Raw genomic sequence first — 18,778 nt, 5'->3', positions numbered from 1 at the left:
GACTTTATACTGTACCAGGTTACAACACAACTAACATACACTGAGTGTACAAAACATTAGGAACACCTGCTCTTTCCATGACATAGACTGACCAGGTAAATTCAGGTGAAAGCTATGATCCTTTGAACGGCGTATGGTAGTAGGTGTATCATGAATGGTCCACCACCCAAAGGTCATTCAGCCAACTTGACATAACTGTGGGAAGCATTGGAGTCAACATGGGCCAGAATCCCTTTGGAATGCTTTCGACACCTTGTAGAGTCCATGGCCCGACAAATTGAGGCTGTTCTGAGCAACAGGGGGTGCAACTCAATATTAGCAAGGTGTTCTTAATGTTTTGTACACTCAGTGTATGTAGGCCTACATGTTTTTAAATAGTACAGTATCACACATCACAGTACAATGCCATAAAGTGTGGGCCTGTAGTACATGTAAATCAACTTAAAGTTGGTTTTTATTTCCATAAGCAAAGAATAAAGCATAATTGTTCATGTAATATTAGCCTCATAACAACTCCAGGAATAGGAAATAGTGATGAAATAATCAAATAAATGAAAAGACAGAGACAAATGCTTTTGAACTACTATTTATTTTATTTAAAAATGTCAAATTCAGTGCAAAGTATAGATCCCTGTTAGGTGGCAAAGTGTCACAAGAATCCTGTGGGGAGAGAAAACAAGAGAATACATTCATTTAATGGGTGTTAACTAATCAGGGTTCAACGAAGCACTTCAAGTCCTCAATTCAGAGAGAGAGAGAGAGAGAGAGAGAGAAGGTAGAAAGAGAGAGAGAGAAGAGAGAGAGAGAGAGAGAGAGAGAGAGAGAGAGAGAGAGAGAGAGAGAGAGAGAGAGAGGCGTGGCCCTTCAGGTCTCTGCAGTAGGACTACATGCTGGCCATGAGGTACTCCAGGTGGTACTCCAGGAGGCTGGAGAGCTCAGTGACCAGAGACTCTCGGTTAAAGTACCAGGCCAGCTGCTGCCCAAACATGTCATCTAGCAGAGCCATCAGCCCGCCCTGAAGGGAACCCCACACAACACATAGAAAATGGCTCTGAGCTACTAGCTTATCAAGAGGAGAGAGACAATGAGAGTTACTCCCCCTAAAACGGAATTTAAACCCTGTTAACCAGGAACGAGTAAAGAGGAAGTAAACTAGTAATAAGGAAGAAAACAGGAAGTAAACTCTTGACTCTTACATTGAGCAGCAACAGGTATCTCTCAGCCTTTGGCTCAATGCTGGCAACAGTGGGCAGGAAGGAGTACAGGAGAGCGTACAGACGCTCCATGAACCCACCAGGTTGCTAAAGTAAACAGAGGAGGAGAGAAGAGAAATTGAAGTGAAATTGCTAATAGACAGACATCTAAACATTTACCAGCGAGATGCTACTTACCACCATCAGGGATTTCTGAGCTGTCATCATCCCAAACAGCACCAGCTCAAAAGGACGTCTATCAGGTTAACATGATGGATCTAGGACAAGAAAACACGTTTGGAGAAAATAGGAATGATTTCAAATAGATCAGCTACTGTTCCGTATAAAAGACATGCATGTGGAAGAACTCAAAGTGAGACTTGAAAGAGTTAATCAACTCACCTTTGCCTCAGCCAGCTCCCTCTCAATGTCAATCTGCTTGGAGGGGTCACTCAGGTAGTTCACAAAGTCGTTATAGGCACGGATGAATTCGGCCTCATCCTATCACAAAGCAAAGAGCAGTGATGTTAGTGCACAGAACACATTTCCCACGAGGACGCTCTCTTTCCCTTGAAGGACAATGAGTTAGTGAGCTACCATCTGGTGGACCTGAACCAGTGCGCCCAGTAGGACCTTTCCCGCCACAAACAGATGGTTCCTGCTCAGGGTGGAACCGAGCAGGGTCTAGAGAAGAGGGAAGAGTTAGGGTGAGACACCCATCTTCCTCTAGGAGACAGACAGAACAGGAAGACACAGAGAGTCAAAGAAAAGTGGGTCCACTCACAGTAAAGGCCTGGCGCAGGGAGATGAGCCTCAGGCCGATGTCCTCCACTCTCTTGGTGGTAAGGTAGAGGCTGTGGAAGAGAGGGAATGGAGCATGTCAACCAGTACTGTCAATGGGGGATAACAGCATTGTGACCACTATCCTTCAGCATCTGACAAGCCCAGGCTACACACACATTTAGAGGGACTCACTTTAGCAGAGGAACCTCCCTCTCCTCAGGCAGCAGGTCCTCCTCCCAGCCCTACAACAACAGAACAAACATTCAACATCAGTGACCAATGTAATGACATGACAAACAATGGGTCAATCGAAGGATCTTAATGCTACTAGTCAATAGTATGTGTATGTGTGTGTGTAACATCTGACCTCATAGCAGTTGTGGGCCTCAGGCTCTGGCTCAGTGAACTGCTGAGTGGTGGGCGTAGAGACGGAGGCAGCCTCCGACCACGCCGAGAAGGAGAGCAGCCCATCCAGCCCCATGTGGAGAGTTGCGTACGCCACCGAGACATCAGTTTGCTGCTCAAAACACACACACACAACACACGTTATTAGAAAACAAACCATATCTAATGGAAAAATGCCCTGTAATTTCTATTCTATATACATAGGAAATTGTTTATTTACCTGGTAGCAGCCAAGCGTCACGGCCACAGACGTCTCGTGGCGGAGGTGAGACGCATACTGGGTCACCCTGCCAGCCACATACTGACAGAGAAACAACATGTTAAGGCCAAATGGAGTAAGTGAAGAAAAAGCCTAATCTAATACTAATTCAGTAGTATTTACATCTTACCTGGATCCAAGAGATGGACTGCACCTTGGTGGCACAGTAGGGGATGCCCTCTGGACTAAGTCTGTTTGTCTCCTTGGAGATGGCCCACATCAGTTGAGTCTCCAGGCCTCGAACCCTACACGCATGGTGCATCCTCACCACCACCTGCTGTGTAGTGAAACAACAAGACAACATCAACAAAACAATATCAGCCATCGCTGTAACATATTTCCATCAAGATCACATGACACTGACAATGTAGATTAGGATTAGGTAGTGACAAAGACACATACCTGGGATCCCCCCACGCATGTAGGTGATAATGGGGCTGATGAACTGGAAAGTTCTCCAAGCTTCAGCCACCGGACCGGCATTGTTCTGCACAAGAGGGGGTTGACATTACAATACATTCAGGTTAGAAACAGCAAACACTGCAACAGTGATGTGACTGTGTGTGTGGGTCGCTTACCCTGATCACAACAGGCCCACAGTACAGGGAGCTAAACCTAATCGGTATCAACTGCCAATTACCAGTGGCCTAAAGCAGAAAGCAGACAACAACGATTTTTAGAATGTCAAAGTGACACAAATTTAATATCTGGGATACTTTTCAAACATAAAACTTTCTGAAAATTGTACCTCAAGGATAGTCGGCACATCTGGCACCTCCTCAAGGATGGCTGGCAGCAGTGGTACATCCGGCACATCATCCAATGGCACAACCAACTGGACCTCATCCAGGACAGTTGATTCTAAAATTAGGAACATTGGAATACAAACTGTAGTATCTTAAGAGTCTACAATATGCTGACTGTTGCAGAAAGTGTGATAGAGGGAACTTGGCCCTAAGATTTTGCTGATGTGGCAAAATGATGTAACTCTATTCTACGCTGTTGAAAACATCTGGAAATCATTACTTATGGAAAGATGATATGGGGAGAGAGGTGAAAAAGACCAGGGATTGGTTTTTAGAATCACACCATATTACGTCATAAATAATATAAAACCATGTCCTGAACAATAGAAGGGGAGAATAGCAAATTACTGATTGGCTGTGCTGTCTCACAGATATCTGCAGAATCTGTCAAATTCCGATGCTGGAACCTTTGTTATAATAAACCTTTGAAAACAGAGTACAGTGTCGGCGGATTCCTTATCATCACAAGCATGGACCAGCAAAGGTGTGTCTTTTAGACACTACATTTAATGGCGACGAGGATTGGGGCGTCTTGCATCTTCTCTCGGCGTTCCATTCATGGGCTACGAAGTGACTCCCGCTCAAGAGGCATGCAAATAAGGTGAGCTTTCTCACAAACTTTGGGCGCTGGTCGGTTCGTGTGGCTGTGTGTGTGTGCGCTGGGGGGATGTACCGTCAAAGAACTTGTGTGTGCGTTTTGCTCCTTTTTGCTGTGTGATAGGAATTCCGTTCTAAATTTTCTGAATTAGTTTGCGTTGAGAACAACGCAAACAGTGGGGAGTGTCTATAGGGCACACCGATAGGACACACATATTTTGCCTTGGAAAAAGTGTGAGAGAGTGTCCAAGGAAAAGCATGATGGAATAAGGTCAGGAAATAAGTAAATGAGTATACTTTTAGGGCGCCGTTAATTTAAGCAAGCCCTTGGATACCAAGGCATCAATATGATGGCCATAAATCCTAGGAGAGTTATTACATTGACTCTCGGGTCTGTTCTGGGAACAGTGAGTTTGTACGAGATATATTAAATTGTATGTTACCTCTTGGAATATGGTTGACCGAATTATATGTCCAAAGTGACCTCTCATTTAATGTCTGCAACTTAAGGTAGCACAAATTTAGAATGGAATATAAAGAAATTTAGGAAACGGCGATAAGCATGCTTTGAGTGTACGGATCCGGTGTGTGTGTGTCTGAGAGGAGGAAAAGCACATTTCTCTGTCAGCGTGTGTGTGTGTGAAACAGAGTGAGTGTGGCTGCGTGCTTGATGAGTTCCAGATGTGTGTCGACTAAGACTAAGGACCAGGGGTTTTTAGTCTCTTGTAAATAAATGTGTTAGGTATTTTTGTTTTCAAAAGTTAAGCCCCTAGAGTAAAAAGTTAAAACCCCTACAACGAAGTTAAGGTTAAATATCTTATGAGTCTCTGTTTGCGAACGTTTGTAATTCTTAAACTATATAAACTATGAGCCCCCTGGAAGGACAATAAGTTTAAAAATCTTATGAGTCTCTATAAAAAGAGAACGTTTACTAACTAATCATGAGCCTACAGGGAGGACTTTTTAAGAGTGTATAGAGATGTTTTGTATTTGATAACATCATTACTATAAATCTGCAGATAAGTGATAACAAACTTCGAAGTTGGATATGTCTTGTATGTTCTATGTGTTCAGTTTGTGAGCTCTGTTAATGTCTTAAGTCTTATTGTCTATAGGAGGGGAGCACGGAGCAACAGCGGGTCTGTTCGCTCCTTCCACTCTGAAATCACATTGGTGACTGAACTGCGCACGCGTAGGATTTCAGGAGTTTAGAGTTACGCACGACAGATGTGCCTCTCCCCCACCTCCACTGAATTTTGCACACAAGTGAAATCTTCTTTTGAATTAACTATTGCTTGACTGTAAAACTGTTTGGTTGATAATCGGTTGAGTTGGTGAATGAGAGATATATTGACGGATTAAAAATAATAATAATAAAATAAATGAATAAAATAAAATGTTATTGAGCTATTTATAATATTCCTGAGTTAAGCTGTTTGCTTATTTCTTAGCGTGAATGTGAAAAGAAAATATATATATATATATATAAATAATGATGAACTAAATTCTTGCTTGTTCTTTTGTCTTTCTGTCATATGAGAGACGAGAAGGAGGAGACAGAGAGAGAGAGAGAGAGAGAGAGGAGGGGCTGACATCAACTGACATCAGAGACGGCAACCCAGTCCAAATCAAGGCCAGTGCTGTTATTATTCACAAATCTACTTTCCCTTACAGGATATAATTGATATATTGTGTTTACATAGAATATTTCATGTTGTGACCATTTCGCAAGAGCTTGGCAACAGACTGATGAATTTATGTAATTGATAATTGCACATTACAGTTTCCGTGAATGACTTGTTTTGATTAGAGTTGTCTTGGAAATCCAGCATTAACATTATTCTGTAAAATTAAAGTAATTAGGTACTTATTAAGTAATTGGGTCGTGAGTGCTCTAGTGTTGCTGGTACAGGTCTTTTATTTTTGAATTGCTCTGGAGTTGACTACTTTCCTTTACTCTTCCTCATCGGATGTGGTAAGATTGCCACTAATCAATAATTTGGTAAAACAAAATTCACAGAATAATTAGTAATTGATTGATTGATTGATTTGATTAGTAATTGATTGATTGACTTGATTAGTGATTGCTTGATTGACTTGATTGATTAGTTTATTGATTGGATTAATTGATTGATTGATTTGATTAGTGATTGATTGATTGACTTGATTGATTAGTTTATTGATTGGATTAATTGATTGATTGATTTGATTAGTGATTGATTGATTGACTTGATTGATTAGTTTATTGATTGAATTAGTTGATTGATTTATTGATTGAATTAGTTGATTGATTGGATTGATTGATTGATTTGATTGATTGATTGATTGAATTGATTGATTGATTGATTGAATTAGTTGATTGATTTATTGATTTTAATTGGTTAATTGATTGATTGGATTAATTGATTAATTATTTTTTAATTTAAAAAAAAAAAAAAAAAAAAGGAGGGAAACAATAGGGAAACATATAACAGTCATTACAATGGGGAAAAAGGACATCAAAACTACAAAAGCAATTACTCCTCTTCATGTAGTACAGAATAGTAATCCTCTAGTTAATGGTATAGCAAAATTATCTGAAAAATGGAATAAACGTTGGCCTGACATTGAACAACCATGGCCATTGGAAGGCACTCTTAACCCAGACGTCATCAAGATAATGCAAGTGCTTGTATCCACGTATAAGGCAGATCAAAAGAAGGGGAAGAAAGGAAAACTTCGTAAAGAAAAAAGACAAAGAGAGCTGGGTGTTCTTAAGCTGTTTGAAAATGAAGGACAAAAATTTATAAAAGATACAAAAGACAAGAGAGACAGAGGTACAGAGAAAATGGCAAAAGAGGTGAAGGTGACAGAAAAACTAGTGGCAGAAGTCAATACACCTTTCTCATATATGGATTCAGCAAAAACACCCCCACCTTATGAGAAAGAAGCCAAGTTTAAGGACGTTTATCCTCAGCTTCCAGTGATCATTCAGGAAGGTGATTATTGCATCAGAGATGAGGATGAACGAATAATAGAGAGAGGACAAGCAGAAACGACCATAAAGATGAATCCAAACTCCAAAGGCAGGAAGACAACGAGATGTCTGGAGACTAAGGGTAGAGTGAGATCAAGGAGGATGGAACTTGACGATGATGATGATGATGATGATGATGATCAGAGTGATTCAGAAGAGATCATGGGTGGATATGACCCTGTCATCAGACAGAGGTTGGCCAGAGCGGAAAGAAGGGGTGATGGAAGTTGGAAGAAGAAGAATACAAGCGATTCGAGCTCTGATGAAAACGAAGATGGAGACAACGGTGAAGATTTGGAGACTAAAGGTGCTTCATATTCAAGAGGATTTTATCCTCCAATGACTAACACAGAAGAAATAGAAAGAGATATAGACCGATGCGTATCATTCCTGTATAAGGCCAATAATTTAGAAGAAGTAAAAGAACTGGAAGAACGACTCAAGAAGCTGAAGACGAAGGAAAAGAAGCTGCTGAGAAAAGAATCCCAAGAATCTGAGAAGAGATATACATTGAGGCCAAGGAAAGATGGCACTAGTAAGAAATTATGCCGGTAATCATTCGAGGACAAAACCTTGAATATAAGCCTTTGCAGAATACCGATATGTCAGATATACTTGAGAAGCTGCCTACTCTTCAAGATGGAGCATATCCTTGGATTTCAAAGTTGGAAGAAATTACGGTGGGAACACAGTCTGCCATAGGAGACATTAAGAGACTTTTGGCTAATCTCCTTGGGATTCCAGGCATGGAAGAAATTTTTCAGAGAGCTGGACTTCATAGATATGTGGGAACTGCTGTGAATGATCCTGAATTGTTGGCTGCAAGCAGGAATCGGCTGTGGAGAGCACTGAAGGATACGTTTCCAACAAATGTGCATCCTGACAACATTCTGATTGACCCACTAGGACAACAAGAAAATCCGAGAGCCTACGTGTCAAGAGTTCATCAAGTGTGGAGAAATATTACCGGAAATGATCCAGATGTGAGTCAAATTGAGCAGTCAATCTTGAGAGCTAAACTACAGATGGGACTGCCCTTACCGGTAAGGAGCAAACTGGCAGAAGTGGTTGGACTTGGGAGCATGACAAAAGGTGTCTATACAGATCATATAGCCCATCAAGTGGATCTGTACCGGAAAAGGAACACAACCAGAAAGAACAGGACCAAGAAACTCTCCGAAAACTCAATCAAATACAACTGGTTGAGAAGAAGAAGGAGAAGAGAAGCTTTGGTTATGCAGAATCAGTGTGAACCAAATCAACAATCACTGCTACAGTTTCAACTGAACAAGATCAAATGCAACTGTACCAGCCACAACTAGTGGTACAAGTTGTTTCATATCCATAGATAGTGTCTGGAAAGAAAGAATTTCAGAGGAAGATACAGGAGCAAGTGAAGATCATCTGGAGGACAGGTGAATCCTTTAGAGGAAAGGAGCAAGAATTCTAGAGGTGCCCAGAAGATCCGAAAAGGAGGAGTTTCAACTGATAGCTCCGATTAGAGAAGAAGAGAAAAAGATCCAACAATTGAAGTGAAAATAAACAATGGACTATGGGAAGTGATGATGGATAGCAGAAAGGCGTTTATCTGTGTTCAGCCTGAAGAGGTTACACATCTCACTATGTCAAATCAACTAATTATGAGAAGGATTTGGAGGAGTGAAAATCAGCGATTTCTGAAAATGATGATTTTGGCTCAAGGACAAGGAGAGTCATAAGCTGTACGGAAGATAAATGAATGTGTTTGAAGTGTGAAGATGAATTGAGAATCTATGGAAGAAGAGATGTTGAAAAAAGTTCAAGAATGTTTGTGATATCAAAGTAGTACTGATATTGGATTTGTGAAATCAGCCCAATTGAGGTGAAAGTTGAGGAGGAAAACCTCCTTGGAAGAATCAGTATCCATTGAAAGATGAAGCAAGTCAAGGGATTGAACCATAAATTGAAGGACTTTCGAAAGCAAGTGTTTTGAAGACAATGAAAAAAAAAAAAAAAAAAAAATCGTTAGAGTAGCAATCAGTTATTGTTTTGGAGAAACCATGATGATTTAGGAAGCTATGGGTTAGCTAATGTTGTAAAAGGGGAGATTAGGATAAAGATCACAAAGGAGTAGAGTTTTTGGGAACCATATTTTCTTGAATAGATTGACTATGTCATAGGCAGGTGCATAATCTGTCAGAAAAATAATGTGTGACTGTTATTTTTGGTTACATTCATATACCAAGTGGTGCATAAGATGTTCAACTAAGCTAAAAGATGCTCAGTCGGTTGCAAAGTTGTTGTGTAAAGAAGTCATAAGCAGGTGGGAATTTCCCAATTTAATATCCTCAGAAAATGGGAAAGAGTTTTGTGAATAAATCAGTGAAATGGTTTTTGAAAAAATTAGAGCAAAAAAAAAAAAAAAATTGGAAAAAGTCAGACTAAAATGTTATGAAAACTAGGGTTGAAATAATTCTAGGAAATTTGGAATATCTGATTGTGGGATGATTATATTATTGTGATGAATCAAAGGGGGGAAATGGAATGTGATTCATTTTATATATAATCTTAAATATACATTCTTATATTATTGCTAATATTGATGTTTTAATTTGCATGTGTTGTTTTGCAAAAGATACTGTTTGGTATTTTCTTTTCTTCCAGAAGCATATGGGGGAATATGTAGAGGGACTCAAATACTCAAACATGGACAATATGAATGGACTGGAGGAAGTGGAACAAGGAAGGTGTGGAAATGTTCAGATTCCATCATCAACGTCGCATTGAAAGTCGACACTGTGGAGGAGATGAAGTGTAGTGGACTACATTCCAGTGTTATATTCTTTCTGTATTAATTTTTGAACAATTATGTTTTCTGTTGTTGGGTACATGTGGGGACCTCAGATGTTTTTGTTTATTTCGTTGAAGTTTAGGGATATGGGGTCTAGGCAAGGACAGAGAGAATCCACAGGAGGGTCCGATGGGTCGACCAGCCTGAATGTGGACATTTTGATTGTATTTTGTTTGCTGGGGTTTTCATATGTATTCAATTGCATCATAGCTTAAAATGTATTCATGAAGATGTGTGAATTGATCTGGAGTACTTAGGTGGTCGCCTAGGGCAGAGGGGGCCGTGAGAGAATTTTCCTGTCTTGACTGACTGATGGATATTTGGAATGAAAGCTGCCAGACAGGTTTTTCGCTCTTACACTCCATGACAATTCATTTACACTCCATGACAATTTATTTACACTCCATGACAATTTATTTACACTCCATGACAATTTATTTACACTCCATAATAATGTATTTACACTACATACAAAAATGTGTCTATATAAACATGTGTTTAATCTCCATAAATTTTGGTTTATTGTTAAAGTTACTCAAGAACAAGAATTGTTATTTGTCATAATCCTATTCTTTTTTGTTTTCGAGACTTAATTAGTCTCGAAGGGGGAATATGTAGTATCTTAAGAGTCTACAATATGCTGACTGTTGCAGAAAGTGTGATAGAGGGAACTTGGCCCTAAGATTTTGCTGATGTGGCAAAATGATGTAACTCTATTCTACGCTGTTGAAAACATCTGGAAATCATTACTTATGGAAAGATGATATGGGGAGAGAGGTGAAAAAGACCAGGGATTGGTTTTTAGAATCACACCATATTACGTCATAAATAATATAAAACCATGTCCTGAACAATAGAAGAGGAGAATAGCAAATTACTGATTGGCTGTGCTGTCTCACAGATATCTGCAGAATCTGTCAAATTCCGATGCTGGAACCTTTGTTATAATAAACCTTTGAAAACAGAGTACAGTGTCGGCGGATTCCTTATCATCACAAGCATGGACCAGCAAAGGTGTGTCTTTTAGACACTACAAAACAAACAAATGTTAGGATGTAAAACGTAGCGAGCTAGCTAGTACTACTAGTTCAAAAGTGCATCTCTTAGCAAAAGTTACTAAAGTTAACGTTAGCTTGCAAGTATGGATTACAGAAATACACAACATTTCACAAATTACATTTATATTGTTAAATGTGGTAAAATAAGAAGTTTAAACTCAACATACCCTCTTCGAAGTCGATGTCGCTGTCCACCTCCCGACGATTGCGAACCCTGCAAAACGGAAAAAGACAACAAAAACAACCCACAAATGAATTTGAACAACCTGTCGACGCAGTAGACCGCCGACGTCCACGCACTCTCTCCATCAATTTTGAAAAGCACCCAGGCATTTTCCAGCCGATTTTTCAGTCTCAGGTCTCAAAAATCAGTCAAGTTTGTTGTTGTTGAACAGCAAACTGAAGTTATTGTTGTTTTCGAACAGAAAACGTTCAATAGAACGCCGAGATGTTCTATCGGTTAGATGTCTCTTGGCAACACATATTTTAGAAAATTGTTGTTTACAAAATGGACAGCTGTGTTGCCATAGAAATGAGTTTGGAACTCTATGGTTACCATTAGAATTCTATAAAAATTCCATTCCATGAGTTTGGAACTCTATGGTTACCATTAGAATTCTATAAAAATGCCATTCCTAGTCATCATTCTAATTCTATTGACCCTATTTTGTCACCAGAGGATTTCCTATGTTGTTGGTATAATATAAAACAAAAACACCAAATGTTATTTTTAAGTCACTAGCTAGGTCAATGGCCCATTGACATGTTTTAGCATGTTTCATGGAAGTTGTTGTTGTTGTTGAACTTCTGAAAGTCTAGGCTTTGGCTCAGTGGATAATAAAGTATTGTGGAGCACAGACAACCCGGTTTAAAATATATTGACCAAATTCAGACAAGGGGGCAAAGCCACAGCCCACTGAGGTAGGAGAGCACTGAAGTATCTGCATAATAATAATCCACATCTCTTTTATAAACAGGATAGTATCATTGATTATATAAAAGTGCATGTATGAATAAGTCTGATTGACCTTTTTCATGGCAGGTTCACCTTCTGAAGCCGGACGAGGTTCCCAAAGCGTGCTGCGCACCCACCAAGCTCAGTCCCATCTCCGTACTCTTCTGTGACGACAACACCAATGTGATCCTAAAGAAGCATCACAACATGGTGGTCAAGACCTGTGGATGCCTGTGACACCTGTGGTAGCCCATCTATTCTACATCATTTTTATAAACTTGACTACCATTGTTCCAAAGATACAAAGCGGGGTAATATACCTTGCAACCAGCAGTTGATAGCAATAATCTGGCAATATGTGTATAAATAGTATGTACAGTGGGGAGAACAAGTATTTGATACACTGGCGATTTTGCAGGTTTTCCTACTTACAAAGCATGTAGAGGTCTGTCATTTTTTATCATAGGTACACTTCAACTGTGAGAGACGGAATTTAAAACAAAAATCCAGAAAATCACATTGTATGATTTTTAAGTAATTAATTTGCATTTTATTGCATGACATAAGTATTTGATATCCTACCAACCAGTAAGAATTCCGGCTCTCACAGACCTGTTAGTTTTTCTTTAAGAAGCCCTCCTGTTCTCCACTCATTATCTGTATTAACTGCACCTGTTTGAACTCGTTACCTGTATAAAAGACACCTGTCCACACACTCAATCAAACAGACTCCAACCTCTCCACAATGGCCAAGACCAGAGAGCTGTGTAAGGACATCAGGGATAAAATTGTAGACCTGCACAAGGCTGGGATGGGCTACAGGACAATAGGCAAGCAGCTTGGTGAGAAGGCAACAACTGTTGGCGCAATTATTAGAAAATGGAAGAAGTTCATGCTCCATGCAAGATCTCACCTCGTGGGGCATCAATGATCATGAGGAAAGTGAGGAATCAGCCCAGAACTACACAGCAGGACCTGGTCAATGACCTGAAGAGAGCTGGGACCACAGTCTCAAGAAAACCATTAGTAACAAACTACGCCGTCATGGATTAAAATCCTGCAGTGCACGCAAGGTCCCCCTGCTCAAGCCAGCGCATGTCCAGGCCCGTCTGAAGTTTGCCAATGACAATCTGGATGATCCAGAGGAGGAATGGAAGAAGGTCATGTGGTCTGATGACACAAAAATAGAGCTTTTTGGTCTAAACTCCACTCGCCGTGTTTGGAGGAAGAAGAAGGATGAGTACAACCCCAAGAACACCATCCCAACCGTGAAGCATGGAGGTGGAAACATCATTCTGTGGGGATGCTTTTCTGCAAAGGGGACAGGACGACTGCACCGTATTGAGGGGAGGATGGATGGGGCCATGTATCGCGAGATCTTGGCCAACAACCTCCTTCCCTCAGTAAGAGCATTGAAGATGGGTCGTGGCTGGGTCTTCCAGCATGACAACGACCCGAAACACACAGCCAGGGCAACTAAGGAGTGGCTCCGTAAGAAGCATCTCAAGGTCCTGGAGTGGCCTAGCCAGTCTCCAGACCTGAACCTAATAGAAAATCTTTGGAGGGAGCTGAAAGTCCGTATTGCCCAGCGACAGCCCCGAAACCTGAAGGATCTGGAGGAGGTCTGTATGGAGGAGTGGGCCAAAATCCCTGCTGCAGTGTGTGCAAACCTGGTCAAGACCTACAGGAAACGTATGATCTCTGTAATTGCAAACAAAGGTTTCTGTACCAAATATTAAGTTCTGCTTTTCTGATGTATCAAATACTTAGGTCATGCAATAAAATGCAAATTAATTACTTAAAAATCATACAATGTGATTTTCTGGATTAAAAAAAAAATAATTACAGACCTCTACATGCTTTGTAAGTAGGAAAACCTGCAAAATCGGCAGTGTATCAAATACTTGTTCTCCCCACTGTATCTACACTGAACAAAAATATGAACGCAACAATTTCAAAGATTTTACTGAGTTACAGTTCATATAAGGAAATCAGTCAATTAAAATATATTCTTTAGGCCCTAATCTATGGATTTCACATGACTGGGAATACAGATGTGCATCTGTTGGTCACAGATACCTTTAAATAAAGATAGGTGCATGGATCAGAAAGCCAGTCAGTATCTGGTGTGACCACCATTTGCCTCATGCAGCGGGACACATCTCCTTAGCATAGAGTTGATCAAGCTGTTGATTGAGGCCTGTAGAATGTTGTCCCACTCCTCTTCGATGGTTTTGCGAAGTTGCTGGATACTGGCAGGAACTGAAACACGCTGTCATGCACGTCGATCCAGAGCATTCCAAACATGCTCAATGTGTGAGATGTCTTGTGAATATGCAGGCCATGGAAGAATTGTGACATTTTCAGCTTCCAGGAATTGTGTACAGATCCTTGCGACATGGGACTGTGCATTATCATGCTGAAATATGAGGTGATGGCGGCTGTTGAATGGCACAACAATGGGCCTCAGGATCTCGTCACGGTATCTCTGTGCATTCAAATTGCCATCGATAAAATGCAATTGTGTTTGTTGTCCGTAGCGTATGCCTGCCCATACCGTAATCCCACTGCCACCATGGGGCACTCTGTTCACAACATTGACATCAACAAACCACTCGGCAACGCGACGCGAGATTCATCCGTGAAGAGCACACTTATTCAGCATGCCAGGGGCCATCGAAGGTGAGCATTTGCCCACTGAAGTCAGTTACGATGCCGAACTGCAGTCAGGTCAAGACCCTGGTGAGTACAACGAGCACGTAGATGGGCTTCCCTGCAACTTTTTCTTACAGTTTGTGCAGAAATTCTTCAGTTGTGCAATCTCACAGTTTCATCAGCTATCCAGGTGTCTGATCTCAGACGATCCCGCAGGTGAAGAAGCTGGATGTGGAGGTCCTGGGCTGGCGTGCTTACACGTGGTCTGCGGTTGTGAGGCCAGTTGCACTTACGGCCAAATTCTCTAAAACGACATTGGAGGCGGCTTATGGTAGAGAAATGAACATTAAATTCTCTTGCAACAGCTCTGGTGGCCATTCCTGCAGTCAGCATGCCAACTGCATGCTCCCTCAAAACTTGAGACATCTGTGACATTGTGTCGTGTGGCACAAGGTGTGCTGTTTAATCAGCTTCTTGATATGCCACACCTGTCAGGTGGATGGATTATCTTGGCAAAGGAGAAATACTCACTAACAGGGATGTAAACAAATTGGTGCACCAAATCTGAGAGAAATAAGGTTTTTGTGCGAATGGAGAATTTCTGGGATCTTTTATTTCATGAAACATGGGACCAACACTTTACATGTTGCATTTATATTTTTGTTCAGTATAATATATTGATTATTTAGTGTGAGAATGGTATATGAATAACACCTCCTCCATAAAGAAATCCTAAATTGAGATCTTCACATTGGACTTATAACCATACTTCACTCTTGATTAAACTATTAAAATCTACAGTAATTCAGATAATTACATCACCCTTTGTCATATATTCTATGTATCCAATCAAAGCTGTAAAGTACTGTGACATAAGTGCAATGCTACATTTCTACCCTTTTGATGGCTATGTTGTCTTGTTGAACCATGAATTTCTCATTGTCTCTTTTAGATGTACTACACATGGTTCAATTAAAAAGCTAAATATATGGACTATATATGCGTGGCAAAAATGTGTGCATTTCTTTAATTATACTTTTAACCAGCATACGTTAGTAGCAATGGAAAATACCAAATGAGCTTTTATTTTGCCATTTTCTATATACAGAGGATCCAATACACAGGAATGTGTCATTTTCAACAGATTTCTGGAGGACTGTGTACTGCTATATTTGTAATAAAAGAAACTAGAATATTTATTGTAGAGGTTGATTTGATGCAGAAGTGAGAGTAAATGCCAGTGAACACAGACCTCCAGAAACCGATCGACACTCCTATCCTAGACAGTGTCACCCCTCTTCAGCTACATAGCATTGCAGTATATTGGAAATACATTTGAAAATACTTATAAGTATACATTTGTCTGGTATCAGTATAGACGGAATGGCGTTTAACTTGCATTCGGAAGTATTGATTTTCTGCTAGCATTACAAGGCATACATATTCTCTCACACACAATACGTAGTCACTGCTTTCCTTCAGAATGGATCAAACAGGCAGAGGAATGCTTTCATATATATTTCTACATTTATTGGAAATGGTCAAATGCAAAAAACAATTGTTACAACGTGGACCCGGAGACTATCAAAAGTGATTTTGGCATTGTTTCGACCAGGGCCTTTTACAGGCAGAACAAGGCTCAGTCTTGGGCAACTAACAAATCCTTTCCATTATGACACCATTCTCAAAGAAAGCAGAAATGATTTGCACAAGAGTGTATGGGAGGAGGTATAGAAAAGAGTAAGGGGCAAAAGTAGGACAGCGGTACACAGATGAGAAAAAGTAACACCATGAAACTTTTAGACGTGTAACAGTCTAGATGGTATTGAATCAGGAATGAATGAAGGAGCGGCATAGGGAAAAGGGATGTAGGTAGAGTGGGCTCATAGAAGTAAGATGGGTGCTTCAATAGAGTCTGAAGTTGAGGGGTGGTTGGACATATACATTTACATTTACGTCATTTAGCAGACGCTCTTATCCAGAGCGACTTACAAATAGGTGCATTCACCTTATAGCCAGTGGGATAACCACTTTACAATGTTTTTTTTTTTTTTTTTTGGGGGGTAGAAGGATTACTTTATCCTATCCCAGGTATTCCTTAAAGAGGTGGGGTTTCAAATAAGATGGGGTGCTGGTGTGCTTCTGCCCCCCCAATGACCCTTTTAGGTCATTGTCACACAAATATTCCCACACCCATGTCCAGGGGTCTCAGTGTTTTGTCCCTTGACGCCATTCAGTCCCAGTTGCAGCGCTCAAATCGTGGTCATCGTGTGTCTGTGAATCACAACATGAAAGGCGATGAGTGACAACATTTCCACATATTGAGCCATATGAAATACAACTGAAGCATAGGGCAAGAGTTTGCTGCTAACATGTATACTGTGAGTCTGAATGATGAGAGCATCTTAACCCAGCTGTAGGTCCATTGTGTGTGTGTGGTCTTTTAAGCCTCAACATCAACCAGCTCTGAAGGTATTGGGGACTTGGGATGCTTGCTGTCAAAGTGCTGCTTGAATGTCTTCGGGTCCGGCATCTGTGTCTGTAAGGGTCAGGTAAGGAATTAAGGATATCAATGGCTGAGACTGAATTTTCAGGTGACAAAAAATAAGCAAAGCAATAAGATGCATCAAACTACTACACATCACACAGGCCAGTACAATGGACTAGACATGAAAAGAAACCTGAACTCTATCTGAGAAGTAGTTGGTGAACCAGGCGAGGCAGTCATTTGAGAAACCAAGGCTATTTAGTCTGCCAATAAGAATGCAGTGATTGACAGAGTCAAAAGCCTTGGCCAGGTCGATGAAGACGGCTGCACATTACTGTCTTTTATCGATCGCGGTTATTATATCGTTTAGGACATTGAGCGTGGCTGAGGTGCACCCATGACCAGCTCGAAGAGGGGGATGACCGTGGCAGCTTTCCAATCTCTGGGGATCTCAGATGATACGAAAGAGAGGTTGAACAGGCTAGTAATAGGGGTTGCGACAATTTCGGCGGCTAATTTTAGAAAGAAAGGGTCCAGATTGTCTAGCCCAGCTGATATGTAGGGGTCCAGATTTAGCAGCTCTTTCAGGACATCAGCCATCTGAATTTGGGTGAAGGAGAAGCAGCGGAGGGTGCAGAGCTGGTGGCCGGGGTAGAGGTAGCCAGGTGGAAAGCATTGCCAGCCGTAGCAAAATGCTTATTGAAATTCTCGATTATCGTAGATTTATCGGTGGTGATAGTGTTTCCTAGCCTCAGTGCAGTGGGTAGCTGGGAGGAGGTGGTCTTATTCTCCATGGCCTTTTCAGTGTCCCAAAACGTTTTGTAGTTAGTGCTACAGGATGCACATTTCTGTTTGAAAAAGCTAGCCTTTGCTTTCCTAACTGATTGTGTATATTGGTTCCTGACTTCCCTGAAAAGTTGCATATCGCAGGGGGCTGTTCGATGCTAATGAAGTGCGCCACAGGATGTTTTTGTGCTGGTCAAGGGCAGTCAAGTCTGGGGTGAACCAGGGGCTATACATGAACTCTAACATTGGTTTCAGTTGGAATGACGGTAAATGACTCAGACATTAATGGCAAATATGGCAAACTGAAACTAAAATAACCAATTTACCTGAGTCTACAATGGCAGAGTCTTAATATAGAGTTCGGATAGTGAGAAGTAACTTTCAAGACTGAAGCAATTGTGCCCTATAGTGGTCGACTTTATACTGTACCAGGTTACAACACAACTAACATACACTGAGTGTACAAAACATTAGGAACACCTGCTCTTTCCATGACATAGACTGACCAGGTGAATTCAGGTGAAAGCTATGATCCTTTGAACGGCGTATGGTAGTAGGTGTATCATGAATGGTCCACCACCCAAAGGTCATTCAGCCAACTTGACACAACTGTGGGAAGCATTGGAGTCAACATGGGCTAGAATCCCTTTGGAATGCTTTCAACACCTTGTAGAGTCCATGGCCCGACAAATTGAGGCTGTTCTGAGCAACAGGGGGTGCAACTCAATATTAGCAAGGTGTTCTTAATGTTTTGTACACTCAGTGTATGTAGGCCTACATGTTTTTAAATAGTACAGTATCACACATCACAGTACAATGCCATAAAGTGTGGGCCTGTAGTACATGTAAATCAACTTAAAGTTGGTTTTTATTTCCATAAGCAAAGAATAAAGCATAATTGTTCATGTAATATTAGCCTCATAACAACTCCAGGAATAGGAAATAGT

At 40.8% G+C, this 18,778-nt stretch overlaps 1 protein-coding gene across 1 annotated transcript; it reads right to left on the bottom strand.

Annotated features, from left to right (window-relative positions):
- Positions 1-1,417: 1,417 nt before the first annotated feature.
- On the bottom strand, positions 1,418-3,123 carry LOC123491460. The gene is made up of 9 exons (XM_045222247.1): positions 3,043-3,123; positions 2,771-2,917; positions 2,602-2,682; positions 2,344-2,493; positions 2,169-2,218; positions 1,978-2,047; positions 1,791-1,877; positions 1,596-1,694; positions 1,418-1,471 (listed from the first exon to the last, which is right to left on the bottom strand). Exons 1-9 carry the CDS (start codon positions 3,121-3,123, stop codon positions 1,418-1,420), a joined length of 819 nt encoding a protein of 272 aa, XP_045078182.1.
- Positions 3,124-18,778: the final 15,655 nt, after the last annotated feature.

This window comes from Coregonus clupeaformis, chromosome 8, assembly GCF_020615455.1.
Source record: "Coregonus clupeaformis isolate EN_2021a chromosome 8, ASM2061545v1, whole genome shotgun sequence".
In the NCBI taxonomy this organism is placed as follows: domain Eukaryota; kingdom Metazoa; phylum Chordata; class Actinopteri; order Salmoniformes; family Salmonidae; genus Coregonus; species Coregonus clupeaformis.
This window is presented reverse-complemented; position numbering and strand designations above follow the sequence as displayed.